This window comes from Brachyhypopomus gauderio, chromosome 16, assembly GCF_052324685.1.
Source record: "Brachyhypopomus gauderio isolate BG-103 chromosome 16, BGAUD_0.2, whole genome shotgun sequence".
NCBI lineage: Eukaryota > Metazoa > Chordata > Actinopteri > Gymnotiformes > Hypopomidae > Brachyhypopomus > Brachyhypopomus gauderio.
In genome coordinates, this window is record NC_135226.1 from 5795923 (window position 1) to 5823638 (window position 27716).

The following is a 27716-nucleotide window of genomic DNA, read 5'->3' on the forward strand; positions in this document are numbered from 1 at the left end:
TGCAGAAGGATGCTTGATTACATCACAGTATTTGAAACGTGCTCTGTAAAACCGCTAACGGTCAACAAAAAAAGACTAGCCTATTTTAACACTCAAGACACCGCTGAATAATTCAGTAGTCAGAGGACCAGGATGGTTTTACACCTTCTTCAGGAATGATTACCAGTCACTCTTTACACTTCTTACCAATTTCTTATCAACTGATGGTGGCTTTCTCAGTGTTTACCCACAATTTTTTTTTCTCAAATCGCAACACCTCATTTGCAAGAGTTAAGGCTGTGGTTGATTTTAATTAAACTTTTGCTTCTCTGAAAGCATCTTTGCTGAAGTGCAGTGTTCATTTACATACGCCTCATTTCGTCAATGTTTGGAGATCTGAAGAGCATAACAGCTCGAGTAATTGAAAGGAGCACTTGTACCTGTTGATGGAAACTCTCACTAAAGTTCACCACTGACGATACTATAATTGTGGCTTGTGATCTCCATAGCAACATATGCTCCTGTTGACACTTAATTTGTATCAGTACATCTATGACATGTTTATGAAGCACTGCTATCAAAATTGGAACCTCTTCCAATGTTTTTGCTAATTAGGCTAACTTGCAGATGTTATGCTAATTTCTTTGTACAGAGATGTTTTAAAGTATCATTTGTTACTCCTTAACGGACTTTGATTTTAAAGAACGTGTAAAAATATTCCTAACTATAACCCAAGTTCATTTCCAATGCTACACAGGATGTGAACTACTAGCATTGACTGGGATAAACGGGAACAATGAAACATTCAGCTACAGATCTGTATAAGATGCTTACTTTGCCAGATACTCATCAGAAACAGAATAGACTTGGCCGTTTAGATGGTTATAACCAAAACTGCACAATCCCATCAAGGATCCTTTAAGAATCTTCTAAACATTACATCTGTTGTGTGACTTTATGCGAACACTTAGTTACTGAACTGTTGAATCACCTGCCTACCATCTACATTTCATGAGAATGGGTTGCACTGCCAATCTTTAACCATGCTCTGCACATTAACACACACATGTCTGTAATAGTTGTAACTAAACATCTCCTGAAGTGTGCTGCATACCAGCAACAGTGGCATCTGATGTGACACTGACTGTCAGTCGTCATGTCTGTCATATTGTCATATCTCCTGTTCATTAACCATGCAAAATAAGTGTCATGTCACCTTCTTTCTGAAGTCCCAATCTTAGGAGGCCATTTTCCTTCTTATTATCTTTAGAAATGTCTCTGCACTTTTATCAGCAAAGTATGCAAGACAGTTGAAAGCTGCTTGGCTGATATTTACTGCACTCTTGATGTTGGCGTTGAATTATAATTGATGCTCAGCTGCAGAACATACTTCCCAATTAAATGTCACACTATGGAGTTAACAACCACCGGCTGAGAGAAAGAAAAAAGAAACTTAAAAAGGTTTGTTTAGATGTTTTGGGTGTTCAGTACTTCCTTTATAGTGGAATACTTATTTTTTTTAGCGGCACATTGTTATTTATTTTTTGCCAAAATGATGAGTGATGTATTCATTGTGTTAGTGCTGGACTGATCAGCCAGTGTGGTGTTCACTGTGTTAGTGCAGAACTGATCAGTGAACAGGACACTGTTACCACCCTTAAAAAAACCTAAATAAAATATTTAGATCACTTTAGTTTAAGACATAAACACACAAATGTTAAGTTGGCCAATTTACTGCCCCAGCAGGACAAATGTTTTTTTTAGGCACACAGTGCACTACTGCAAACCTACTCTTGGGGAGTATGCTTCATTCCAAGGTGACATTTAAGCGGGTTTTTATTATTTTTTAACGATGCAGGCGGCTTCTGGGGCTCATCTTAGCAGAGGCCAACCGTGCGCAATCCACCCGCCTACTGTTCAGTCCGTATGGACCCAGCGCAGGGTTGCCTACCCCCAGGGGAGGACAGGAGTTCAGCACCCTGGAGAGCATCGAGGGAGCCATCATTCCACTTGCAAACAAACAAACAAACAAAAACATTTCTATGAAGAAAAATGAGTGTCACTGTAATTATTTTTACATGGCACTCCAGGGGCCTAACGTATGTATGACTAACGTATGTATGACTAACATATGTGTGACTAACGTATGTGTGACTAACTTATGTACCATGAGAATCATATTCAGACGCTGCTCATAAAAACTCCAGTAAGGTGTCAGACGAGCAAGAGACAAGAATTTCCTGCATGTTGTGAAGATGAGAAAAAAACAAAACAGAGAAAATGTGCAGAGATCACATTTCAGAGCAGGAAACAATGCAAGCCGTGTTCACTCTTGTCCACCTTGACTTAAAAACTATAAGTGTAATAGAGCTATCTAGATGGAATGAAATACATGCAGTTAATGTTAATGCAACACTGAGCAGTTTACTGTACACACTAGGCAAGGCACATTTATTTATTTTGTAAACTTCAAAGAAAATGATTAAATAAAATAACATAATTCATTAAATGAGGCAATACAATTATAAAGTAACAGAGTAATTTACTGCTAGATATAGTGCAAGAGCTCATCTATAAGAATGAGGGAACAGAAATGTTTTAACCTGGATTTAAATATGGCTGTATCTGGGGCACATTAAGTTGGACTGGGAGTTGGTTCCAGTTATGCATATCATAAGAACTAAAAGCTGCTTCACCGTTTTTGCTTTGAATTCTGGGTTCTACACTCTGACCTGTTTGGTTTCAATTCTGGATTCTACAAACTAGCCTGAATTAATGGAGCATAGATCCCTACTGGCTTTATATTATTTTAGCAGATCTGAAAGTTTCCTGGAGCTATTTGATTCAGTGATCTATATACTACTATTAGTTCTGCAAAGAGAGTTCTGTAAACAAAGTGGGCACCATTGTAGAGATTTTAGCACTGGACTCATATGCTCTGTCCTGTTTGCAAATATCACTGCTGCATTTTGAATAAACTGTAGCTCTCGAATGGTATTTTGGGGGAGTCAACACTGTTCCACTGCTCTCTCTATCTCACTGCTCCACTGCTCTCTATCTCACTGTTCCACTGCTCTCTCTATCTCACTGCTCCACTGCTCTCTAGATCTCACTGCTCCACTGCTCTCTCTATCTCACTGCTCCACTGCTCTCTAGATCTCACTGTCCCACTGCTCTCTCTATCTCACTGTTCCACTGCTCTCTAGATCTCACTGTCCCACTGCTCTCTAGATCTCACTGTCCCACTGCTCTCTCTATCTCATTCTTCCACTGCTCTCTAGATCTCACTGTCCCACTGCTCTCTCTATCTCACTGCTCCACTGCTCTCTAGATCTCACTGTCCCACTGCTCTCTCTATCTCACTGTTCCACTGCTCTCTAGATCTCATTGTCCCACTGCTCTCTCTATCTCACTGCTCCACTGCTCTCTAGATCTCACTGTTCCACTGCTCTCTCTATCTCACTGTTCCACTGCTCTCTAGATCTCACTGTCCCACTGCTCTCTAGATCTCACTGCTCTCTCTATCTCACTGTCCCACTGCTCTCTAGATCTCACTGTCCCACTGTTCTCTCTATCTCACTCTTCCACTGCTCTCTAGATCTCACTGTTCTACTGCTCTCTAGATCTCACTGTCCCACTGCTCTCTAGATCTCACTGTCCCACTGCTCTCTCTATCTCACTCTTCCACTGCTCTCTAGATCTCACTGTCCCACTGCTCTCTAGATCTCACTGTCCCACTGCTCTCTCTATCTCACTCTTCCACTGCTCTCTCTATCTCACTGTCCCACTGCTCTCTAGATCTCACTGTCCCACTGCTCTCTCTATCTCACTCTTCCACTGCTCTCTCTATCTCACTGTTCCACTGCTCTCTAGATCTCACTGTCCCACTGCTCTCTAGATCTCACTGTCCCACTGCTCTCTCTATCTCACTCTTCCACTGCTCTCTCTATCTCACTCTTCCACTGCTCTCTAGATCTCACTGTTCCACTGCTCTCTAGATCTCACTGCTCCACTACTTTCTAAATCTCACTGTCCCACTGCTCTCTAGATCTCACTGTTCCACTGCCCTCTCTAGATCTCACTGCTCCACTACTTTCTAAATCTCACTGTCCCACTGCTCTCTAGATCTCACTGATCCACTGCTAGATCCTCAAGTTCACGATGTGCTTCAGTTTTGTGAAGTTACTGAACTGAACTGAAGCACATTCTTTCTCATCCAGTTATTAATGTGCTCCAAACGTAGAATGTACACTGGACTGCAGTGATCAGAAGAGAAAGGAAATGTGTTGGTGAATTTGACCTAATGGGGCCATATATAGATTTAATAAAAAGGACCCAGAACTGATCCCTGAGGGACTCTACATGCTATCCTATCAAATTCAAAACTGCCGATCCTGACAATGTAACTCCAGCCTTCTAAATAATGCCCAAAGCATAAGGACTGTTCCTGATAGCCCAGCTGTGTAGCATTTCATGTCTTTAAGAGGGCAGGCTCAGTACTATGATTCAGTACCTGATTGGAAATTATCAAGATGTTTTTTTACATAAAAAATTTAGCTAGATGATTAGAAACCACTTTCTCAAATATCTTACTTATAAAGGACGTTTTGAGACAGGTCTGTAGCTGATGGGTGAAGAGTCATACCCAGAGTTTTATTTTTCAAGAGAGGTTTAATGGCAGCTGTATTTTATGATTTTGGAAATATACTTGATAGGAGTGTTCCATTAACTCCTCACACTAGATCAGCTGTTACAGATATTCACTAACTATTAGTGTGACATTCTAGTCACTAGTCAGCTCGAAACTGTATTTGGTACAAGAATATATGAAAAGTAATCATATGCTCATAGGAAATTACTAGTTGCTTCCATCTAGATGTACTATAAGAGCTCGCAATTATTATTTTGTGTATTTTGTGTGCATGAATTCATGTCTAACTCTTTGTAAATTTAACATGAGACATTTTTGCAGATTTTTGACTAGAAAATCCGACATATATGGACAAAATAAGAAAAAGCAAGACATTTATGTGATTGACTCAGATTTAACCATGAGTGAAGAATTGTATCTTGCTCACTGACTATGAAAGCAGAAGATCTTTCAGTCTGAAAATAATATCTCGGGTTTTGTAGAATACCATAATGTGTACGTGTTTGTGTTTGTTTAAGTTGACTGTGCAAATACAGATGTGTACTATCTTATGTTGAGTATCATGATTAAATTGTTGGCTCAGTCATGTGTCATCAGGATACTGTGATAATGTGTGTAGAAAAGTCATTTGTTGCTCCTTGATCTTTGTTCAATTATATACATTTGTCTAATTAAAAAGAACCTAAATCTCATACCATTCATAAGTCATTGCTTTTGAAAAGCCTTAATGGGGGTATACATGATATTTAGTGATATTTTAAAGTAATTAGTCATGTTTAGCTGTCTGCTAGATTGATCTTACATTTCTTGACGAAACTCAGGATTAATAAATAATATATAAAAACTTGCTATTATTTTTTTATGTGACTTGTGACCAGGAATGTGCTCTTCTGGACTACAGGTTGTTCACCAGCTGTGAGCTGCTGAAGTCACTTCTCAAAGAACATAAAATCATCTTTGGATAGTTTTCCATGTGATTGTCCATTCTGACGCAGTGCCCTGTTGTACATCAGGGGGATTTGACAAGAACCCCTGAAGTCAGTTATCTCTGTGTAGTGTATCTCTGATGAGTAGATCATCTCAAATGAGCCTCATCGCTTTAAACTGAGTTCACAAATTAGACCAAATGTTTGGACCTTTCTTTCTGTGAGCCCTTGTTGCCCTGGTAACAGTTTAGTTTATACTAAGAACGGTGAGAGTTCACAAAATGTCACAAGCATACATCTGCTTTTGAATGATAGTCAGTTCTGTAACATGCCTGACTTATCCCTGCGTTCATTGTTATATAACATGTTTTAAACATCAGGATTATGGATTTGTCATTTACATTTTGACAGTTGTTGTTGCTATTAGTTGCAATGAAAATAGGAAATTCAAAGAAGAACTTATCAACAGTTTTGGAACTTTAGAACCACTCATGTGGAGATGTTAGAATTTAAACATTTACTAAATTTCATTATATGTATTATAATGTATTATAAGGTTTACCGTTAACCTCAAAATACAGCCTGCTAGAAATCCTTGCCTTAAAGTGAACAACCTTATCTAAAGTGAAAACCCGCCAGTCATGTCATCTAGCCTATAAACTGTGTTGGCGCTTATCAAGCCGAGAGTCAGTCGGGGCCTGTGCTTTCTGCATGGGTACAAGCTCACTGCAGCTTTATTCTACTTTCAGCTGTTCAGCAGTGCGTATTAAACTTTGTTTTCCAATGCTGTCTTTTCTCTCTATTCCCGCCTCCTTCTCTGTCTCTCATTCCGTGTGCACGTGTGAGGGTGGGTGTCTGCGCTCAGCACAGTCCTCAAAGTGACCGACACATCACTTTCATGCAGTTTCGTGTCAACAACCAAGTTTTTTTTTTTTTTTTTTTTGCAGTTTCGTGTCCACGGTCTGCTTTTACTCATCACGCGTCCCTCCTTAACGTTTAAAACGAAAACAATCGTGCAAAACTCTCCTACTTTCCAGTAATCCTGTCTACATCGCAAATGCATCCAGTGCAAATCGATGGGCGCACGAGGAGCGAAAGACGTGCGCTTGATTGACGGCTAGAGCCGCGAGCCGCTGGAGGAGCCGGGCAGCCAATGGGAGGCGCCGCGCCGGCTGTTTGAAGGCAGAGGGCCCGAGCGGCGGCGACGCGCTCGAGAGCTGACCTGAGCGCACGAGCTGGGATCTGAGGCACGGACTAAGCGTTTTTCTCCGCTCGGGGTTTCAATACACCGCGCGGCGAATGCAGTGCGGTTTACTGGGGTGAGTGCGTGTTTTAGTTCATCGGCTACTTATTTATCTTGGAGAATATTGTCGTTTTTTTATTTTTAAAGTCCATTCCGTCGCGTTAGATACCTTTCGCGCATTTTACAGTTTGTGAATTAAGATAGGTTGCTTATTAAAAATCTACGCCGAGGGGCTAAATTACACGGGTCAATAATCGAGGAGGTCCCGTTGAACAATTTAAAACGAATTGGAGAGGGAATTGTTTCGCGCCGCTAGCCCTAAAACCAAATTAAATATTTGTATGCGTATTTATGAATGGAGTCCGTGAAAGCGCACCTTCGCCGCAACTTCCAGCGGTTCATTCATGGTTTGCCCCTTTCTCGATTAAACTGCTTAAAGCCATCCTCTTACTGTACTCCAAAGGGTGATCGGACGGCGCACTCAACGAAGAGCTTCAGCTAATTGCTTATCAATTAAATCAGAGCACTAACGTTGCAGAATGGACGCACTTTACGACCAACAAGTGCCTTTCATTAATTCACATGTAAGTAGGTTGAAAGTTTAATGGTCTATATATGGATAGATCACAAATCGCAGTGAGACACTGCCATCAGAAGTAGGCTAATTAAGTTATATTTTATTCAACAGCTTAACATGATACAAACTGACGTGTTTAAAGAGTCACGAGTTTTTGAGCTTGTAGCCTGTCCGAAATTAAGGACGAAATCATAAAGAATGTCAAGACACGCAATAACAGACTTTTGTTGATTCAAAAGTGAAAACCACACACAAACGTGCCTTCTCCGAGCACGTGAGTTAAATGTGTCTGTTTCCTACTGTCTTAAATCCACAGGGAAAGGCATCTAACATCAGACCAGCAAAAGACAAGAAAAGAAAATTCATTAACTCTGACCTGGCTTTGGACACTGAGGGTAAGCTTTGGGGGCTCAAAAAGGCAATCTTCATTTCACGGCTTCTTAACGTTTCACAAAATGCAATTTGCTTGTTTCCACCTGCACTCAGTGCTGTAAAATCTCAATTACGACCCGGGCGCCTCTGAAGAAGCATCTCAACACGCCTCAGCTTTCAGGTCCAAACTGAGGTGTGTTGTTGACCCAGAGTGCTGAAACTGAAGTCTGAAGTGAAACTGAAGTGAAGAGACTGATTGTCACTACGGCTCAGTCGTAATTGAAGCTTTGCACCTGTCTGTTTTCCCAACTCCGTGTGTGTCCTTTGTCGCAGAGCTTTTTCAAGATCTCAGCCAACTTCAGGAGACCTGGCTAGCAGAAGGTAAGCTTTTGTGTTTGGGAAAAAAAACCCAAACTGCCTTGCCAGAGGTAGCTATGGGTAGTGGAGGATCAACAAGCAGGTTTTTGTATGAAGACAGAGAAGGAAAGGGAGAGACACGTTGGGGGAGGGGGAGTATGCCTCGAGTTACAATCCCTAATATGCAGTCCAATTAATGCGCGTGTGGCGAAGGCACCTTGTGTGTCATGCATACATTAGAGAGGCAGGGAAGCGCGAGTCTGGAGGGAGACCGAGGAGCCTCGACGCCGAGTGTCATCACAAATTACCAGCCGAACTTGCGATCGCGCACACTCTCTTCTCCCCCGCTTTTGGCAAACGCTAAGGCAGCCGAGCCACCAGCACCTTCCTCTCCCTCTCTCTCTCCCTCTCTTTCTCTCTCTCACTCTCACACGCACGCGCACACACGCATGCACACGCTCTCACGAGTTCTGTCTGTTTTTCTCACTTGCATTCTCTCATAGAACATATTTTTCTCTAAATCACTACAGCTGTTACGGCTATTTTTAGTCATTTTTATTTTTTTATTTTGATTTTTCTACTTTCGGAGAAATGGACGAGTTTGGAAAGACGCTCACAGGCGTTCCTGTCTGAGCTGCTGCCTCTGGGTCGTTTTGAAAACTTTTTTTTTTTTTTTTGCATTGATTGGTGTTTTTTTTCTAATGGAAAGACATGCTGTTTGTGGCGTGACGGGATGCTGCAGGAGTTGAGCGCGAGCGTCTTCTTCCCCCCGTGCTTGCAGCACCGGCCTTTAGGTTAGTGACGGGTCGCACTGGGCGCCCTCTGCGCGCGCCGCGTCCTTCCCAGCCGCCGCGTGCGCAAGTGCGCATTTTGCCCAATTCTCAGTTTCTCTTTGTTGTAGTGTTTGTTACTACTTGTGTTTGGAAAGTTCAGTTTCTTAAAGTGTTGAGGTTTGGAACCGTTTGGACTGCTAAGAACTGTTGGTGTGCACAGGCTATTGAGAAAAATGTAAGGACAATATTTTGCTAAACGAACTGCTGTCGTGTGTTTTCACTCCGAAGTGCCAAAAAGTGTATTACAGATGTAAAGATGATTTATGTTACTGAGGGAAAATCATTTTGTCACTTAGATTTATATTTGAATGTTCAAGAAAATTACTGGGGGCTAAGAATGTTGTGGCTTGTCCAGAGATTACATTTGGACACCTTTAGGAGTTTATAGGTCATTCTAGGATTACACTTGGTGACAATACAAGGTGTTGTGCCAACTTTTCTATTTGTAGAAACGTGTTTTATTTAATATATTTGTTAATATGTGTATGAGTTATCACGTGAGTTTATGCATGGAGTTGTCTTGAAATACTAGCACATTAGTAATGCCTTACAGAAATGTCAAAATAATTTATTTGGAGTGTGTAATATATTAGAACAAGCAGTGGTAGTTCTAATTCTATTTCTATTTGACCTAGAGGGTTAAGTGTGTGTGTTTGTGTGTGTGTGTGTGTGTGTGTGTGTGTGTGTGTGTGTATATATATATATATATATATATATATATATATATATATATATATATATATATATATATATATATATATATATATATATATAAATTATATAAGCAAATCAGATTGTCATGCTAAAATTATGCAAAGTAGTTTTGTAACAGTAGGGCCAATGTTTTGCATTTGGGATATATTTTTTCAGAAGTGCCCTATTCTATCACGGTCACTTAGTGTACTCCGTATGTGTAATGAGTACGATACAGCACTTAATTCAGCTTTATGGCTTTGTTTTTTTTTTGGCAAAGTTCATTTGCCTTTGTTGGAATGAATGAATATTTTCAAACGTACTTATACGGTACATGTCTGTTTAGTTCCAAAGCCATGGAAGCCTGTGAGTATTTAATTTTAAGCACAGTTAAATGATTAATTTCATTGTTCTTGGCAGTAACAGTAGTAGTTTCAAAGTGCCAGTGCAGTGAAGTGTCCACACAGACATTGTCATTAAGAGCAAAGTGGGATAAAAGATGGTGCACGTACAGGTGAGACGAAAACTCCATATTTCAAAACCTTTGACTACCTTCATGTATTCTTTAATACATTTAAAAATCCTTGTAATATAGCTGAAGATGTTAGAATAAGAAGTACGTTTAGGAGTAGATTTGAGCATACTTTACTGTCCCCACTTCCAGTCTGATCACAGTGAAGCTACCTCAGGGCTCTTAAAAGAATAAGACATCATTTAAATATTTTAGTGTCTCAGGAAGGAAAACGGCGGAGAAAGAAGACGCGGTCTGCAGCAGTGGGTATTACTGTGATGAGCCCTGTTCAGTCCTACATCAGTCAGCCACAATGGCCAGAGGTTGTAGACAAATTGTAGATAGATTTAATATACGACTTCCTGTCCATTAGAACCCCAAAACGAAGACCTACTGGAACCATTTCAGAGATTTATTGTCTCAGGTAATTGGAAATAAGAGCAAGACGTATGAGAGACATACGCCAGAGAATAAAGAGACGACGGGGTGGACATTTGACACACCGGTGTCATTTCTGCTATGGCTTAATTCGAGTCTTATGACCATTTAGAAGTCTAAAGAAACAGGTGTTTCCACAGCCATCACTTAGAAGGCCATCAAGTGAAGTTTGTTGTTTAGACTGCACTAAATCAGTTGCTGCCACTCTTGATGAGAGTATACAGTATAAACAGATATGTCAGGCCAGATGCGTGTAACCTCACACTCTGACTCGGACTCTACTCTGACTCTGCTGATTGAATGTTTCTGTAGGTGTGTGTGTGTGTGTGTGTGTGCATGTTTCAGCTTGCCCGTTTGCATGTGTGTATGTGAAGTGTGTGTCTTTCTCAGCATGCCACCAGTGGCGTTCCTGGCTGGGCCTGTTTCCGGTGTGTCCCTCACTCCCTCTCTCTCTCTCTCTCTCTCTCTCTCTCTCTCTCTCTCTCTCTCTCTCTCTCTCTCTCTCTTTTTTTTTCTCTCTCTCTCTCTCTCTCTCTCTCTCTCTCTCTCTGTCTTACTGTTTTTTCCTTTCTGTGAATGGTGGCGATGGGCCATGTCACGGGCCTCAGGAGTGCTGCCTGGATCAGCTGTCTCATTCACAGACTGACTCATTCACCCTGCTGAGACTAACGCCTGCAGCTCGCTCTCTCGCTCTCTCGCTCTCTCGCCACGCTCCCCCTCTCGCCACCTCTATCCTCCATCTTTCTCTCTCTCTCTATCCTTCCACCTCTCTCTCCATCTCCATGCATCAGCTCTCCATCATCATCATTCTTTCCTGTTTCTGTCTTCTCCCCCCTTATTCCATCCATCACTTCATCTCCGATCCGGTGTGGAGAGGGTGGTAGTGGAGGTGATGTGGTCACTACACTACATGCTCTTTGCAATGTAAATGTGCAGCAGTGGCTCACGGTTTGCACACAATGCTGTTGCTGTGAACACCTCAAGTGTTATTTGCTCTTTAAACACCATATATCACACAAGCTGGTATCACAAAGATAAATCATCTGTCTACTGGTTTCCAAGTAGTATGGTTGTGTGTTTGTGCGTGAACGTGTGTGTGTGTGTGTGTGTGTGTGTGTGTGTGTGTGTGTGTGTGTGTGTGTGTGTGCACATTAGGAAAGAAAGCAACAAATTAACTTTTTGCACTCATTAAAAACACATGAATGTACAGTGTATTTGTGCGTACCATGACATGGTGCTGTTGTTGTGAAAATGGAGGTCTATATTTAGCGCTCCCAGATAAACGTGCTAATAGCCTGGCACTCGGGGGTCTCCTTGCGTCTTTTGCCTCTCGCTCGCCTTCGCGCGAGGTCGGCCTGGCGGGGAACGGCACGCGGTGCAAAATGGAAATTCGTGGCACTTAAACACGGACATGTTTAATTGGGCTGTGTATGAAGGCCTCATTATTTTAGCATTAGGCATGAGTGCGGAGACGCAGGGAACGCGCTCGGTTTGGAGCGCAGCCCACACGGCAGGTACAGGTGCTTTCACCAGTGGGGACGTGTCCCAATTAGACAGTGTGAACAATGGGTGATTTCTAGCTGCATGGCTATCCCCCTGTCTCCCCTCAAAACACACACACAAACAATCACACACACACGCACACGTACACACACATGCACACGCAGTGGTGAGAACAGAAAGAATGAAAAACTCATAGTGGGAAGATTTATTGTCGTGAGCATTTTGGCACTTGGGTTGCATCTTGAAAGGAACAGGTTCCTTCAGCAGTGTGGTGTTTGTTTAAGCTCATGTCATTACATCATTTACACCGTCTTTGAGAGAAACACCAGACGAGAGAGGGAGAGAGAGACATTTGGAAGGTGTTTCACAAGTTCTGATATGTCCAACAAATGAGGTCAAAATTAGATTATTGATCTAATTAGATGCTGTGTTTCCTTTGTCATAAATGAATAAATGTGCTCATGCGTAGGTTTGAGATTTTTATGTCATTTATGTTAAATCATTGGAACTTACTACAGGAAATTACTTTAATGTTCATATGGGCCGTTCTTGTCTGCCTTTATTTAAATGTCTTTGTTAATGCCTGTCTTCATTTATATCTGTCTTTATTTATGTCTGTCTTTATTCTTGTCTGTCTTTATTCACTTCTGTTTTTATTTACATTTGTCTTTATTCACGTCTGTCTTTATTCATGTCTGTCATTATTCATGTCTGTCTTTATTCACGTCTGTCTTTATTCTCATTTTAGCTCAAGTTCCAGACAATGATGAGCAGTTTGTTCCCGACTTTCAAAGTGAAAACTGTGAGTAAATATTATTTTTATTTTATTATTATTATTATTATTATTATTATTATTATTGTTAATATTTTAGGTGATTTCCAAGGCTATAGTGAAATATTGCTTTAATGCTATTTGTTAAATATTGTTTGATGTCACTGGGAACTAAGAATTCTAATATTTACTGAAACATTTTCATATCAGTGTTGGCAGTCTGATGGTATTTAGTGAGATTCAGTCAATGGTCAGAGTTGTTTGTGTCAGGTGGGAAGAACAATGCAGTGTGGGCTGAGGAGGTGGTGCTCTGTGTTGGGGGTGTGGTAAGCTCCGGCAGGCTTTAAATGGCCATAGGAAGTAGACTTGGCTTGGTTGTCGTTAGCGGACGCGGTGCCAGTGTCAGTGGCACGGGCTCGGTGTGGCACAGTGGGGTAGGATGCCAGCTTATGTCTTAAAGAGAAGCCAACACAGCCTGCCTAGAAGACTCTCTGAAATGAACAAAAATGAACACAGGGCTTTGTCTTTTATGGAGCGTAAAGCACCCGACAAACGGCGGTGTTGGCCCCCAGAATGTCAGCTCGATGTATCGCACCCTGAGAGCGGTGTCGGGAGTCTTGATACGGCCTGTCCCATGCTGTGCTGGCAAAGCGGGAACCTTGACAGTGAAGTGTACGGCCTCCCTAAAGCCCCAAACACTGCGTCCGCGTGGCCGATGAGAAGAACGGAGTGGCGGTGTGCTTCTGCGTTACGACAGCGGCCCGCGGTCGATTTCCCAGAGTTTGGCACATATCAACCCGAGTGTTTGTGCGGGACGTGGAGAGAGGTGCGTTCGCAGAAGCGCGTGGACGCTGCGGTCTGCACAGGCACCTCGGTGCCAGTCCACCGGCTCGGTGCCCGCGGGGGCAACGGGCGAGGGACGGGCAGGGGAGGAGCGGGGGGACGGGCAGATGGCGGGCGGGCGAGCGAGGGCGCACTGGTGGGGCGTCTGAGTGGGCATCCTAGCTTGCAGCCCTCCCATATGGGTCTGTCCTGGCACGGGCCGTCGGTCGCTTCCGCCGTGCCGCTCCCACACAAAACGCACCAAAACAAACCGCCCTGGAACAGGGCTGGCCCGGCAGGACGCACAGCTCCGCAGGTTTGGGCCGGTGGATCGGTTTGGTTTCTAATCCGGGCAGCACCACCACTCTGCTGGTGTGGATCTGTCTAGTCACGCGTGGCCTGGTTCCTTAGTGGAGAGAATTCCTTAGTGTGAATAGCATATCTGAGTGAAGTTACAGGCAGGACAGGCACTGGAAGAATATGGAATCATGAAAAATATGAAAACACAATCATTACTGATGACGCAAAAATGTAAATATAACCTATAGTTTGCGTATTACAATAACCTGTAGTTCTTGTTTGAATGATGTCTTTTATCTGCCCTGATCTGGTAGTGTGAGACGTTTTTTATTACAAGGTCAGCACATACCCTACATTAATATCAAAATGTATAAATGAATTTAGAATTTGTCATCTATTTAAAATCTCCACATGTATCTGATATTATTTAACACGCTACACTGTGTGACCAAAATTTTAGGGTAAATATATTAATACTTAATTTTACATTTGTTAGGGTTTACGTCTCCTTAAACTATTCCTTAGATTTTGAGGGAGTGAATGATTCCAGCAAATGCCACGAACAAGTACTTCATAACGGCGTCCATTAAGAGAAATCAATGCATGTGTAATTGCTGCAATCTTGCAACAGTCACATGCGTAACATCCCCCCCACTGGAAACGGGCTTCAACTCTGCCCAGGAGCAAATACATTTTGTATTGATTTGTATACTTTTGTTCTTCTGAGTAAAATCTATAGTGACATTTTTTTTCCCTACACTAAGTGGTTCTTGTTTTGATCCTCAGAAAATTATTTAGGGTCTCTGGAAATATTATTGTTATGAGAACAGTATTGATTTTGCTCACTTTACATTTTGACTTTTTCTGCCCATTTTCACTTTGCTAATAAAATATTTTTGGACATATTTGATCATTTATTCGGTCCGGATATGTGACTTATTGACCTGGGGATATGACAGATTTTTTTAATTCTTTGTGACGTTTTGTCCTCTGTGTGCTTGTATTGCATCACAACTTTCTTTGTTGTGCCCTAAGACAAAAGATTCCACATGGATAATTGGTGGAACAGAAGCTGAATGATCAATTTAGAGTCCGCCGTCATCAACTGTAATCTTGCGCCCCCACCCTCATTATCCCATCATAATTACCAGGAGGCGCTGCTTCATGGGTACTGCTCCACTTGGAATTGTCAGAGGTCTTTATCTGCTGCCTTTTTGACCCTGTAATCAATGACCTTGAAAGGTCAGACTCCCAGGGGGTGTGGACTGCTGCCAGTAAAGGCATGGTGTAAAAATAAATTAATAAATACAATTCTAGGGCTTCTCAAACTTTCCAGCATCAATTTAAGAAATGCTGACCACAAACAAACCATATGACTTTGGATGAGTGAATGGGTGGATGGGTGGGTGGATGGATGGATGGATAGATGGATGGGTGGGTGGATGGGTGGATGGATGGATGGATGGATAGATATGTATGTTGGTTGATAGCTCAACAGATTAGACTAGGAACAAGTAGAAGATGGTTTTTTGAGCAAGCCAACATTTGTCAGTGACAGTAAACATGTGGCATTGTTTCCCCAACAGTCTACAGACTGTTTAAGAGCTGGTCTGCCAGACTAGAGCATGAGCAATGGTGCTAGGAGGTCATGGGAGAAGACCTCGTGATTAATGGTGCTGCTGTTGTCTAGGGGATGTCAGCATGCAGCCAATGGAGAGTGGGCATTTAAAATGGGTCACGCCCACTCTAGGAGTTGTCCGGTTTCAGGGAGAAAGATACACAGAGATACAAATCTTACAGCTGCTGGGATTCAGGCATCTTATGCTAATGTTGGGTGTCTGTGCTTAATTAAACAAACAACCAATTTAAAGTGTTTTCCCAGTGGTTTGAACTGGGAATTGCTGAGAAATTCAGCATCAGAAGTTCTTTTTTTTTCAGATAATATCGATCATTTTCATTGGATCATGATTTCTCTCTCTCTCTCTCTCTCTCTCTCTCTCTCTCTCTCACACACACACACACACACACACACACACACACACACAGTGGCATTCCACGGGCTGCATCTGAGGATCAAACGTGAGCCCCACAGTCCCTGCACTGAGTTGGGGTCGGCCTGCAGTCAGGACAGACCCTTCAAGCTCCACTATGGGGAGAAGTGCCTGTATAACATCAGGTAGGCTGCATATGCACACACACACACACACACACACACACACACACACACACACACACACACACACACACACACACACACACACACACACACGCAAACACATTCAGTGTCATAAAAATGTCATTCAAAATAGTGATGCGAATCTACATTGGCCTAATTACAAGCGCTTGTTTCATGCACTTTGAAGTCTTCAAGACCAGTTTTTTAGATTTGATGACGTCTTTAGCCTGATTTATGTCCACTACAATCACAGAGACCGATGCAAGTGCAGTGTGGCCGATGCTCTCGCGCTGAAGCATCAGCCCTGTCCATCTGCATACCTTCAAAATCATATTGTGCAGTTAAATCTTTTCTCCTTTATTCTATAAGCAAATTAGTCATCTACACTGTATCTGACAAACTAAGGGGAAAATCATATGCATCATATGCATTTTTCACTAAATATTTTTAAACAGGAAATCTTATTTTGTTTTACTTTGGGAAGTTCATCGCCAGTCTGGACTTAGTCTGAGGTCTACAGCACGTAGGCTGGTCTGTGTGCTCCTAGTTCCTAGTAAATCAGACGTCTTTTAAATCCAGACTGTAGGCTCTAGTCACTGCAGTGGTGTGATATTGGGCCCAGCTGCACATTTAGAAGGTACAGAGAGGTGCCATGCTCATCATCCCCCTCCCAGCTCTCACTACGCGGAAAACATGCGAGGTGAAACAAAACAACAGGTGCATCCGAAATGAAAACCAGAGAGAGAGAGAGAGAGAGAGAGAAAGGTGCAGCTTCAGTCCCACAATGCACTGCTAGTGCTGAGTGTGATTTCTTCACGTGGACCGCCATCTACATCAAACATGGTTGCCTGGTTACAGACATCTTTGTGTTGATTTGATGATACATTCATGAAATTTCTGTTAATGTCACTCCGCGTGGTGTAAATGAGACTCGAGTCTGCGCTGTGCTGAAGCAGGTAACCTGCTTCCACACTCCTGACTCTAACGAAGCAGGTGAATTCAGCGACACTGACTCTGTCTTCAGAGCTGAAAGCTGAAAATGTGGAGACTTACAGAAATCTGTTCCTTGTCCTCAAATGAGTTCTGATGAGTGCATTTACATCAATTGATGCATGACAATTAAACCAGGTTCCCTCATGCTAATATTTTATGCTATTAACATTACCTTCCATCATGATGATGTAAGCACAGAGCAGACCATCATGCTGATGTAAACACAGTCCAGACCATCATGCTGATGTAAGCACAGAGCAGACCATCATGATGATGTAAGCACAGAGCAGACCATCATGCTGATGTAAGCACAGAGCAGACCATCATGCTGATATAAGCACAGAGCAGACCATCATGCTGATGTAAGCACAGAGCAGACCATCATGATGATGTAAGCACAGAGCAGACCATCATGCTAATGTAAGCACAGAGCAGACCATCATGCTGATGTAAGCACAGAGCAGACCATCATGATGATGTAAACACAGTGCAGACCATCATGATGATGTAAGCACAGAGCAGACCATCATGATGATGTAAGCACAGAGCAGACCATCATGATGATGTAAACACAGAGCAGACCATCATGATGACGTAAACACAGAGCAGACCATCATGATGATGTAAACACAGAGCAGACCATCATGATGATGTAAACACAGAGCAGACCATCATGATGACGTAAACACAGAGCAGACCATCATGATGACGTAAACACAGAGCAGACCATCATGATGTAAACACAGTGCAGACCATCATGCTGATGTAAGCAGACCATCATGATGACGTAAACAGACCATCATGATAACGTAAGCAGACCATCATGATGACGTAAACAGCAGACCAATCATGATACGTAAGCAGACCATCATGATGACATAAACAGACCATCATGATGACACTCCTAGATTGTTCTCCACTATTTTGCCATGCATGACAATGTAATGACATACAAAACCATGACAGCGCAGAAGGCATTGAAGCTCCTTGAATCTCCTTAAGTCTGTTAGAAGCTGGGCTGGGCTGTCCCAGAGAGCTGCCGTGGACTAACCAGACTACTCTCCTTCCCGACGACCGCAGTGCCTACGAGCCGAAGCCTCCTCAGACAGGGATGAAGACGTCCAGCCCCACAGTCACACCCTGCAGCACGCCCTGCACCACGCCCGCCCCCCCCCCAGCAGCATGTGTCCCCCAGCGCCGCCCCCACCCCCAAACCCGACAGGACGTACCCCCACCCAGTCTCTCTGCAGCCCCTGCCTGACTCCACCTACTCCATGGACCACAGGTGCTAATTTTACAGCATAGCAAATATCTATATGTCTATATACTGTACACACACACACACACACACATATATATATATATATATATATATATATATATATATATATATATATATATATATATATATATATATATAGTATATATATATATATGTGTGTGTGTGTGTGTTGTGTGTGTGTGTGTGTGCTTGTGTGTGTGTGTGTGTTTGTGGTTGTGACGTGACTGTCCTCACGTCCTCAGGTTTCGCCGTCAGCTGTCAGAGCCGTGTCATTCCTTTTCCTCCCGCCGTCAATGACCCGCGACGGTCGGCCCATGTACCACAGACAGATGTCCGAGCCCAGTATTCCCTTCCAGACCCAAGGGTTTAAACAGGAGTACTCAGACCCCCTCTTTGAGCACCCGGTCATGGTGGGGGCCCCCCTGACGCACACATACCCCCCCCTCCATGATGATCAAGCAAGAGCCGCGGGATTTCACCTACGATTCAGGTAGGCAGAGCCTTCGCCACACGGGCCACTACACATGCAACCGTCTCGGCACTGAGGTTGTCCACGTTGAACAGAATCTCACAAATCCTGGCAAAGCAAACAGAAATCTTGGGGTTCATTATGCTCATGATTGCAAAATAATAGGAAAATCATAGGAAAATCAAATTAAGCTATAAAAGGTTTGTTTAAAGATGATTACCTCTATAAATGTTGAAAAGGACACTTTTATGTGTAGTGTATACCTTTAAAGGGTAGAGTGTACCTTGAGAGGGTTTGTTTAGTACATGGTCACATTTTGATCTGAACCGTAAATTCAAAACGTCACAGTTTCAGTAACCGTTCAAGCTTCTCCTCTGGACTTCACGTTGTCAAATGAATTAGGAAGGAATTAATTAGGTAAGAATGAATTAGGTAGACTCGCACATGTCAGCCCAAAATTGCTAATAAGGTCCTCACTGCCGTATGGTAACCTCTCCTCAGTGATGACAGGAACCAGTCTGAGATGGTTCCGGTACAACCCTGGTTTTCTGAAGGCAGACAGTGGCTGTGTGAGGGATTGATTTGCTGATATAATTAGCGCATTACTAGAAAACGGGGATCTGGTCTCATTTCCTGAGGGCCTGGCTGGAAAGGGCCCCTAATCTCTCCCACGGGGCCACGGGCAGTGGGCTCAGCTCCATTGGTATTCATTCATAAAACACAGAGGCCCGTTGGAGTGCCTGACAGGAAAGAGCACAGCGCCTGGTCTTCAGCTGCTTCCTGTAGAAACTGTGTGTGAGTGTATCAGCACTTCCTGTAGCGGCTGTGTGTATGAGTGTATCAGGACTTCCTGTAGCGTCTATAGCCATTTAGTGAACCAGGACACCTATCGTCTACGCCAGGGACCAAGCACAGTCACCATTGAGTGTTTGTTGCATCTAAACTAGAATTACAATAGCGTTATACCTTCAAAGAAGTGAGCTACAGAAAGCCTTTGTTCCTGGGTGTTCAATTCCATTGTAGCAGTTACCTGCTGCTCATATATTTGATCTTGACTGTAGATGAATTGTTTTGCGTTAGTGTTCCAGTTGCATCTATAAAACTTGGAGTTGAAATAATGAGATCTGACTGTAACATCTTCACTCTGGGTCAGGACAGCATGGACATGTTGTGGCTTTTCGCCCTGTCAGGTTAGCAGAACTCTACCACATAAAAGAGGCCTGTTGGTTGTGTGCTGTGTAGAGGATGGGAGGACAGTGGCTAATTTAATTAACGGTAATTTCCCCGACAGGGCCATTACTTGGATGAGGCCCTGAAAGATGTTTATAGACCCATATGAACAGGGTTAGCCGTTTTACTGAGCATTCTCTTAGGACCTGCTGGTCGGGCTTGATCTATCATGACCGGTGCTAACAATATGAAAGATACAAGTGTCAAAACATATGCGGATTTATCAATCACACAGATGCTCTTTAATTTTCATTAGGCTTCTTTATAATTGAGTGTTCACAGTCGTTTATTGGTAAATGTTAATTTTGTATAGCTGATTATGTAAGAGAGTCAGAGGCCAGTGCCCTGCGGGTGTGGGGGGGCCACACCATCCACTCTACATCCTCGATCCTCATCGCTCCTCCTCTCATCCTCTCGCAGCCCCCAGCCACTCTCGCTCTCTCATGCTCCTCCACGCCTCCTTCTCTCTCTCCTCCCTCGACCTCCTCTCTCCCCCCCGTCCTCTCTCCTCCCCTCCTTTCTCCCCCTCCTCACTCCGTCACCTTCCTTTCTCCTCGTCCTCCCTCCTCTCTCATCTCCTCCCCCTCGCCTCCCTCACCTCCTCTATCCTCCCCTCCTCTCTCCTCTCCTCCCCTTCCCTTCCTCTCTCCTCTCCTCCCACTCCTCTCTCCTCCTCCCCTCCTCTCTCCTCTCTCCCTCCTCTCTCCTCCCCTCCTCTCTCCTCCCCTCCTCTCTTCCCTCCTCTCTCCTCTCCTCCCCTCCTCCTCCTCCCCTCCCCTCCTCTCTCCTCCCCTCTCCTCTCCTCCCCTCCTCTCTCCTCCCTCCCCTCCTCTCTCCTCCCCTCCTCTCTCCTCTCCTCCCCTCCTCTCCTCCCCTCCTCTCTCCTCCCCTCCTCTCTCTCTCTCTCTCCCCTCCTCTCCCTCCCCCCTCTCTCCTCTCCTCCCCTCCTCTCTCTTCCCTCCCCTCCTCTCTCCTCTCCTCCCCTCCTCTCTCCTCTCTCCCCTCCTCTCTCTCCCTCCTCTCTACTCTCCTCCCCTCCTCTCTCCTCCCCTCCTCTCTCCTCTCCTCCCCTCCTCTCTCCTCTCTCCTCCCCTCCCCTCCCCTCCTCTCTCCTCTCCTCCCCTCCTCTCTCCTCCCCTCCTCTCTCCTCTCCTCCCCTCCTCTCTCCTCTCTCCCCTCCCTCCTCTCTCCTCCCCTCCCCTCCTCTCTCCTCCCCTCCCCCTCCTCTCTCCTCCCCTCCTCCCCTCCTCTCTCCCTCACCCTCCCCTCCTCTCTCCTCTCCTCCCCTCCTCTCTCCTCTCTCCTCCCCTCCCCTCCCCTCCTCTCTCCTCCCCTCCCCTCCTCTCTCCTCTCTCCTCCCCTCCTCCCCTCCTCTCTCCTCCCCTCCTCTCTCCTCTCCTCCCCTCCTCTCTCCTCTCTCCTCTCCTCCCCTCCTCTCTCCTCTCTCCTCCCCTCACCCTCCCCTCCTCTCTCCTCCCCTCCTCCCCTCCTCTCTCCTCCCCCTCCCCTCCTCTCTCCTCTCCTCCCCTCCTCTCTCCTCTCTCCTCCCCTCCCCTCCCCCTCCTCTCATCCCATCCTCCCCTCATTCTCCTCCCCTCAGAAGTGCCTAGTTGTCACTCTGTTTACCTGAGACAAGAGGCGTATTTGGCTCCAGGAAACAGGACTGAAGGTGGGTTTCTCTTCCAACTGATTCAAGTGCAATTGGTAGATGTCTATGTGTTTGTTTCAGTGATGGGTTTGTCTGTGGGTGTGGTTATGTAAATGATGGGTGTGGTCTCATTACTACAGGCTGCATGTTCGACAAAGTTCCTCGGACACTTCTATGATGACACTTGTGTGGTCCCAGAAAAAGCTGAAGGTGAGTTTTATTTTAAATTAATCTATAGTCATATTGATACTTTACACATATTTCAGACAATAGCTTTGTGCTTCATGCCTGCTCTTTGTCTACAGTTAAATAAATAGTGGTGCCCCTTGGTGGCCATTGTCCTTGTAATTTCTGTCCATGAGAGATAGAAGGTGTGGCGTGTAAGCCTGTGAACTGCGTGAAATGCATGTGTCTCACGTCCAGTGCGTGAGACTTCAGAGCTCTTGCTGCCTTTAACTCTCTATGTAATCTCAGCCTCTCACATACAAATGTTGTCTTAAATATATATATATATATATATATATATAAATATATATATATATATATATATAATATATATATATATAATGTATTAGTTATAATAGATATAAGTTCTTTATAATTTTTTTTTTATAGATAAAATCCACATCATCCAGAATCGCACTTTAGGGCCATATAATAACAGAATACCACAGAGATATAGCTCCATGGCATTGTTTCCCTTTATGATATGAAAGATTAAAACAAACACAATATTTAATAACTAATCATTTATAATTTAAAGAATAAATTATGGCTATTGATCTAATGTCCTTTCCTGTGAAAAATTTCTGCCAAGATCCCCTCATATCTGGTTGTTCTTTTAAAAATTTTACCTGCTAACGTAAAAATCACTCTAAACGATTGCTCTAATCAGCTGTTTCACGGGCTTTAGGTGACATTAAGCAGGAGGCGGGACTTTACCGTGAGGGTCCCACCTACCAGAGACGTGCTCATTGCAACTCTGCAGTTCCTGGTGGCCCTATTGGACGATCCCTCCAACTCTCACCTTCATCGCCTGGACTGGCCGGGCATGGAGTTCAAACTCATCGAACCCGAGGAGGTACCGACTCTCTACCGATGCTCTACTAACACTCTACCGATGCTTTACCGACGCTCTACTGACAATCTACCGACACTCTACGACACTACCGACAATCTACCGATGCTCTAACCAACATTCTACCGACGCTCTACTGACAATCTACCGACAATCTACCGACACTATACCAACACTCTTCCGACAATCTACCGATGCTCTACCGACACTCAACCAACACTCTACCTACGCTCTACCGACGCTCTACTGACAATTTACTGACAATCTACCGACACTATACCAACACTCTACCGACAATCTACCGATGCTCTACCGACATTCTACCGACCATCTATCAACACTCTACGGACAATAATGACACTCTACCGACGGGGGGGGGGGGGGGGGGGGGGGGGGGGGGGGTGTCCAATTTGTTACCAGGGCGGTGTATATATACAACCGCCAGTGCAGGTGGACGATAGCCTGTCATTCATCCACTACTTTTTAATGTCATGCAATCTACCCACATTCCTTCGCGATCGACCGACACTTCCTTTGCGATTGACTGGTCGGTCGTGATCGACGTAATGGGCAACCCTGCTCTACCCAATCTGTTTCCCCACTTTTGGGGCATTTTTATTTCAGCAGGCTGTGCTTTGAACATTGATCTCAAAATGCGTAAAAAAAACCCCCCTTTAATTAGCTTGGGATTATGTTAAATCTGAAGTGCAATAGCTAGAAGAGATTTCCTTGCTCAGCATACTTTATACAGTAATCTATAATACCATAATCAGACTGGGTATTGGAATCAGGCTGCAAACCATACTCAGACTGTATTCAGCAGTCTATTTACAGTAATCATACCATAGTCAGACAGTGTGCAGTAATCAGACTGTATACTGCAGACAAACTGATTTACAGTAATATACAGTAATATATAAATAGATTATACAGTACATACAATATACAGTAGACTATACTGTGTGGTAACCAGACTGTATTCCATAGTCAGGCTGTATACTGTAGACAGACTCTATAGTAATCAGACTTTTCTGTATTTCAGGCTGTGTACAGAGCTGTTTCTCTCTTACTCCAGTACTTCATTCTCTGGTCCATATTTAAAGCAAGCCCAGTTTGGGCAGTTCGAGGTATTTTAGTCTATGGTCACAGTGTTCAGTGTGAGAGGGAGGCCAGGCCTGGTTTTTACACACCCTGCCGCTCACTGAAAAGCCTGAGCCGTGGTGGGCAGCTGAGGGGTTGAGGTGTGTTGAAGGGGGATAAACAGTGTAGCGTTTGTAAGCCGTGTATGTGTATGTGTGTGTGTGTGTGTGTATGGAGGAAGCTGGCCTGTGTCCATTGGGCAGCTGTAGTGGACAGGGGGCCGTTCATGCCATCAGGTGAGTTAGCGTGTGCGGGGTCTGGCTGGGCAGGTGTGCTAGGAGAGGGCCGTCTGCGCAGGGCTCAGGACGAGTGGCGGGAGGGAGATTTGAGAAGGGAGGGGGGGCACGGGCGGGGGGTCGCACGCGCAGGTGCTACAACATCTGCCACACTCCGTTCTTCCTAATGAACACATCCCGCTCAGCTGGACGTGAGCTCCAGTTCGGAGCTCTGGTTAGCCTTCCGCACGCTGAACAGGTACCCGTGCATCCTCGGGGGAGACTGCTCCGCAATCCAGTCTGATTGCTTGTGACAGGGAATTAATGACTGATTCAGGCCTTTTGGCTGCAGGTGGGATAGGGTTAGGGTTAGGGATAGGGGTAAGGAGTTAGGGTTTTTTTAACGGATGTGTGTTTCCTGAAGGTGGCACGCCGCTGGGGTATCCAGAAGAATCGTCCCCGCCATGAACTACGACAAACTCAGCCGATCGCTGCGCTACTACTACGAGAAAGGCATCATGCAGAAGGTAAATAGTGAGAAATTATCGTTATTATTAAAAATGTGAGCAAGACGTGCTTGTGCGACTCCGTGCAGCTCACCCCGGCCCTTTTGTGTTTGCGCGGCTGCGCTCTTAAGGTGGCGGGGGAGAGATACGTGTACAAGTTCGTCTGCGATCCAGAGGCTTTGTTCTCCATGGCGTTCCCCGACAACCAGCGTCCCGTGCTGAAGACGGACATGGAGAGGCAGATTAACGAGGAGGACACGGTCCCCCTGTCCCACTTTGACGAGAGCGTGGCGTACGTCCAGGAGGGCGCCTACTGCCACCCGCACCCCTACAGCGAAGGCTACGTCTACTGACGAACGGACGCAAAACACTGCAGCGACAGCTGTCCCCACCACGGACTCCGCCCCCTTTTCAGGCCCCTCCCCTTTCCTCTTCCTGTCTAACGTCTCCGTCGTTTCCCAGGACGAAGAGTGCACTTTATTGGACAGAGTCAGGCAGCGTGTAAACCTACTGGAGTGGTTACGGTAGTTGCTCCTTTGATGTTTGTTTCTTTTTAAAAAAATAAATAATAATAAACTCAAAAACAGGGGAGGTATTTTAGCATGTCATATTCCCACAGAGCAAGCTCTGGAGAGAGCGGTTTGCTTCTGGGTAGATGTGTTCATCAGAGTAGACAGGTTTATATGCGTGGGGCATGTGGGAGAGGAACCCTCAGCTTCTGTTCCTAAGTTCTCCTTCATTTGTGGAGTGCTTAGACTTCACATAGCCCCGCCCCTCGTCCCGCCCATTTGTGTCATACTGAGTAACAGCTAATAAAACCTTGTATTTCTATGGAAAACAAAGTCTATAGATTCCACGGTACAGTTAAACAAGCACATATTTGATATTCAATTTAACGGGTGATCAAGAGTCCCATAATGCACTTACCCTATATTAATAAATGGTTAAATAAGTGGTTAAGCGCCAGCACAGAAGAACACTTCATGTCTGTGTTTCCTGCATTTGGACCCGTCCTAAACGTCAAAGAAATAAAGATACATAATAAAGGAGATCAGAGTAAATATTTCTAAATTAAATGAATTCTTTTTTTGTTTCAAACCTGTGTTGACCTGAGTTGTCCCTGTAGCAGCGTGTATCACAGAACTGAATTAATTCAACAGACATTAGATATGAGCATATATATCACAGAATATGCCCACTTTCATCATGCATGAGAAACATGCCAGCAAAACTACTGATTAATTATGTAAGCTAAATTTCACACGTCCATAGGTCTGATGTACATCTTACGATTAACACTGAAGCATTACAGGAGAAATTAATCAGGAAGATGACATTTTTAGGTGTTGCTTTGAAGTCATATAGAACAAACATTTAATTTACCCGTTATCTGAAAATATGTATTTTGAGGTAATTCCCCCTGGATGTATCTTGACCATGTGACTGGATACATGTGACCATGCAGCTGTGGTCTACAGAATACTCATTACTGCTTTTGTCTTTTTTACACCAGAAAAAAACATCATTATTGATTATTGAATGTAAAAATATATATACAACACTGAGAAGCAAATTGCAATAGGTCCTCTTCTGTAATAAAATAGTGTTGAAATGCAAGTTGTTGAAAAATGAGTTGTCAGCCCTTAAACAATCTTATTTGATTATTGTCTTTTGTTTTTTCTCGTGATTGCCATTTTTGAAATTACATTTTTGGCCTGCTTCTATCTTATTTTACTAATAAAAAAACACAGTTAGCAAATCAAATATACGTGTAAAAACTCAAATGTGTGTATAGTTTTAGGAATGCTGCTTAGTTATTGGTAGAACTAACTGGAATGAAAGTGTTTTCATGGCAAATAGTTGGCCAACAATAACAGCACCGCCCAGCTGGAGAGATCCTCAATCAACTACAAGCATTTAGTCAAAAATGCAGTGCAGTGAAAAATCAATTTAATCAAGCTGAATTTAACGAACTTTTTCATGATGGAGAGTTATTTTCATTCTGTATCCACAGTTCAGAGGAACATTGAAGCGGTCTAGTGGCAAAAGCAAAACAAATCAAGTGTGTGTTGTTGAAACCTCATTATCTTATAAAGGATTAAATCTGTTTTTTCTTACAAATGAACACTTATGAAAGCATCAGTTTCATTTGGAATCTGTGATGTGATGTGTGTTAATTTCTGTTATTGTTCTTTTTTTATTGATGTCAAATAACATTTATATCCTTCATTTCATTCAGTTCTTCGTCATAAAATAATGCTTGAAATTTTTCACTCTTAAAACATGTTTGTTGAAAGGATCTTAAAGGGTTTGTGTGTTAGTGGCTTGGATGAGAAGTGTGTACATGGATGACTCCTGAGTTCTGCGTGAACCTGCAGATTCGCAGGTTTCCGTCGCCGTGTGGTGCAGTGAGAAGCTTCCTGTGAGTCACGGGGCGTCCTGGTGCGTCTCAGGCTCCAGATCAGTGCGGTCCAAGAACATTCGCTGAATGTCACATTTCAGTTACTCTTCCGAAAATCCGACATATCTCAGCAAAACGAGGAGGAGTAGCTGCTCTTCCTCGCCCTCCACCACACGAAGGACGTGAGGACAGGGCGCTCGGCCCCAGCTGCAAGCTGCCTCTCCTGCTGAGAGCAATAACACCACTCAAACGCAGAGGCATTTTGTGTGTGTGTGTGTGTTTGTGTGTGTCATTGCTTGATATTTAGAAGTTGCTTTACTCTACGAGCACTAGTTAAAAGATTAAATTAAACAATTAAGTGTGTCCCTGTGGAGCACATGTGGGGGAGAGACACTCCCTCGTTTCCAAACCAGAAGGTGTGTCCTTCTATTCGGATCAAACCCAAGCTGTGCCACATGCCGCCTGCGGCTGGGACTCTGGGGCGGCTACAGACATCTTGAGGTGTCCTACTGAGTCGGTCCAACAGCAGGAAGCTTAGTAGCTTCTTAAAGGAAGTGCATGCATTCTCTCATCAAATCATTATTTGCCTATGGCGTCATGT

General features: G+C 43.9%; 2 protein-coding genes across 3 annotated transcripts in view; both read left to right on the top strand.

Moving 5' to 3' along the window:
- agmo (alkylglycerol monooxygenase) overlaps positions 1–1766 on the top strand; it is a 72435-nt gene extending 70669 nt beyond the window's left edge. Inside the window, exon 14 of one of the 2 annotated variants that reach the window (XM_076976385.1) lies at positions 1–1766. This exon is cut by the window's left edge and continues 50 nt beyond it. The gene's annotated coding sequence lies outside the window, so the exon portion shown is untranslated. The other variant, XM_076976382.1, reaches the window with a different exon arrangement.
- A 4508-nt stretch (positions 1767–6274) lies between these two features.
- etv1 (ETS variant transcription factor 1) lies at positions 6275–26992 on the top strand. The gene is given in 19 exon segments (XM_076976999.1): positions 6275–6875; positions 7263–7383; positions 7693–7771; positions 8082–8129; positions 12832–12885; positions 16024–16153; positions 18227–18305; positions 18307–18431; positions 18671–18711; positions 18714–18865; positions 18867–18918; positions 21728–21796; positions 21916–21941; positions 21943–21985; positions 22689–22746; positions 22748–22856; positions 24633–24665; positions 24667–24735; positions 24846–26992. Coding segments are annotated over 18 exon segments (1434 nt in total). The 5' UTR covers positions 6275–6875; positions 7263–7338; the 3' UTR covers positions 25068–26992.
- Positions 26993–27716: the final 724 nt, after the last annotated feature.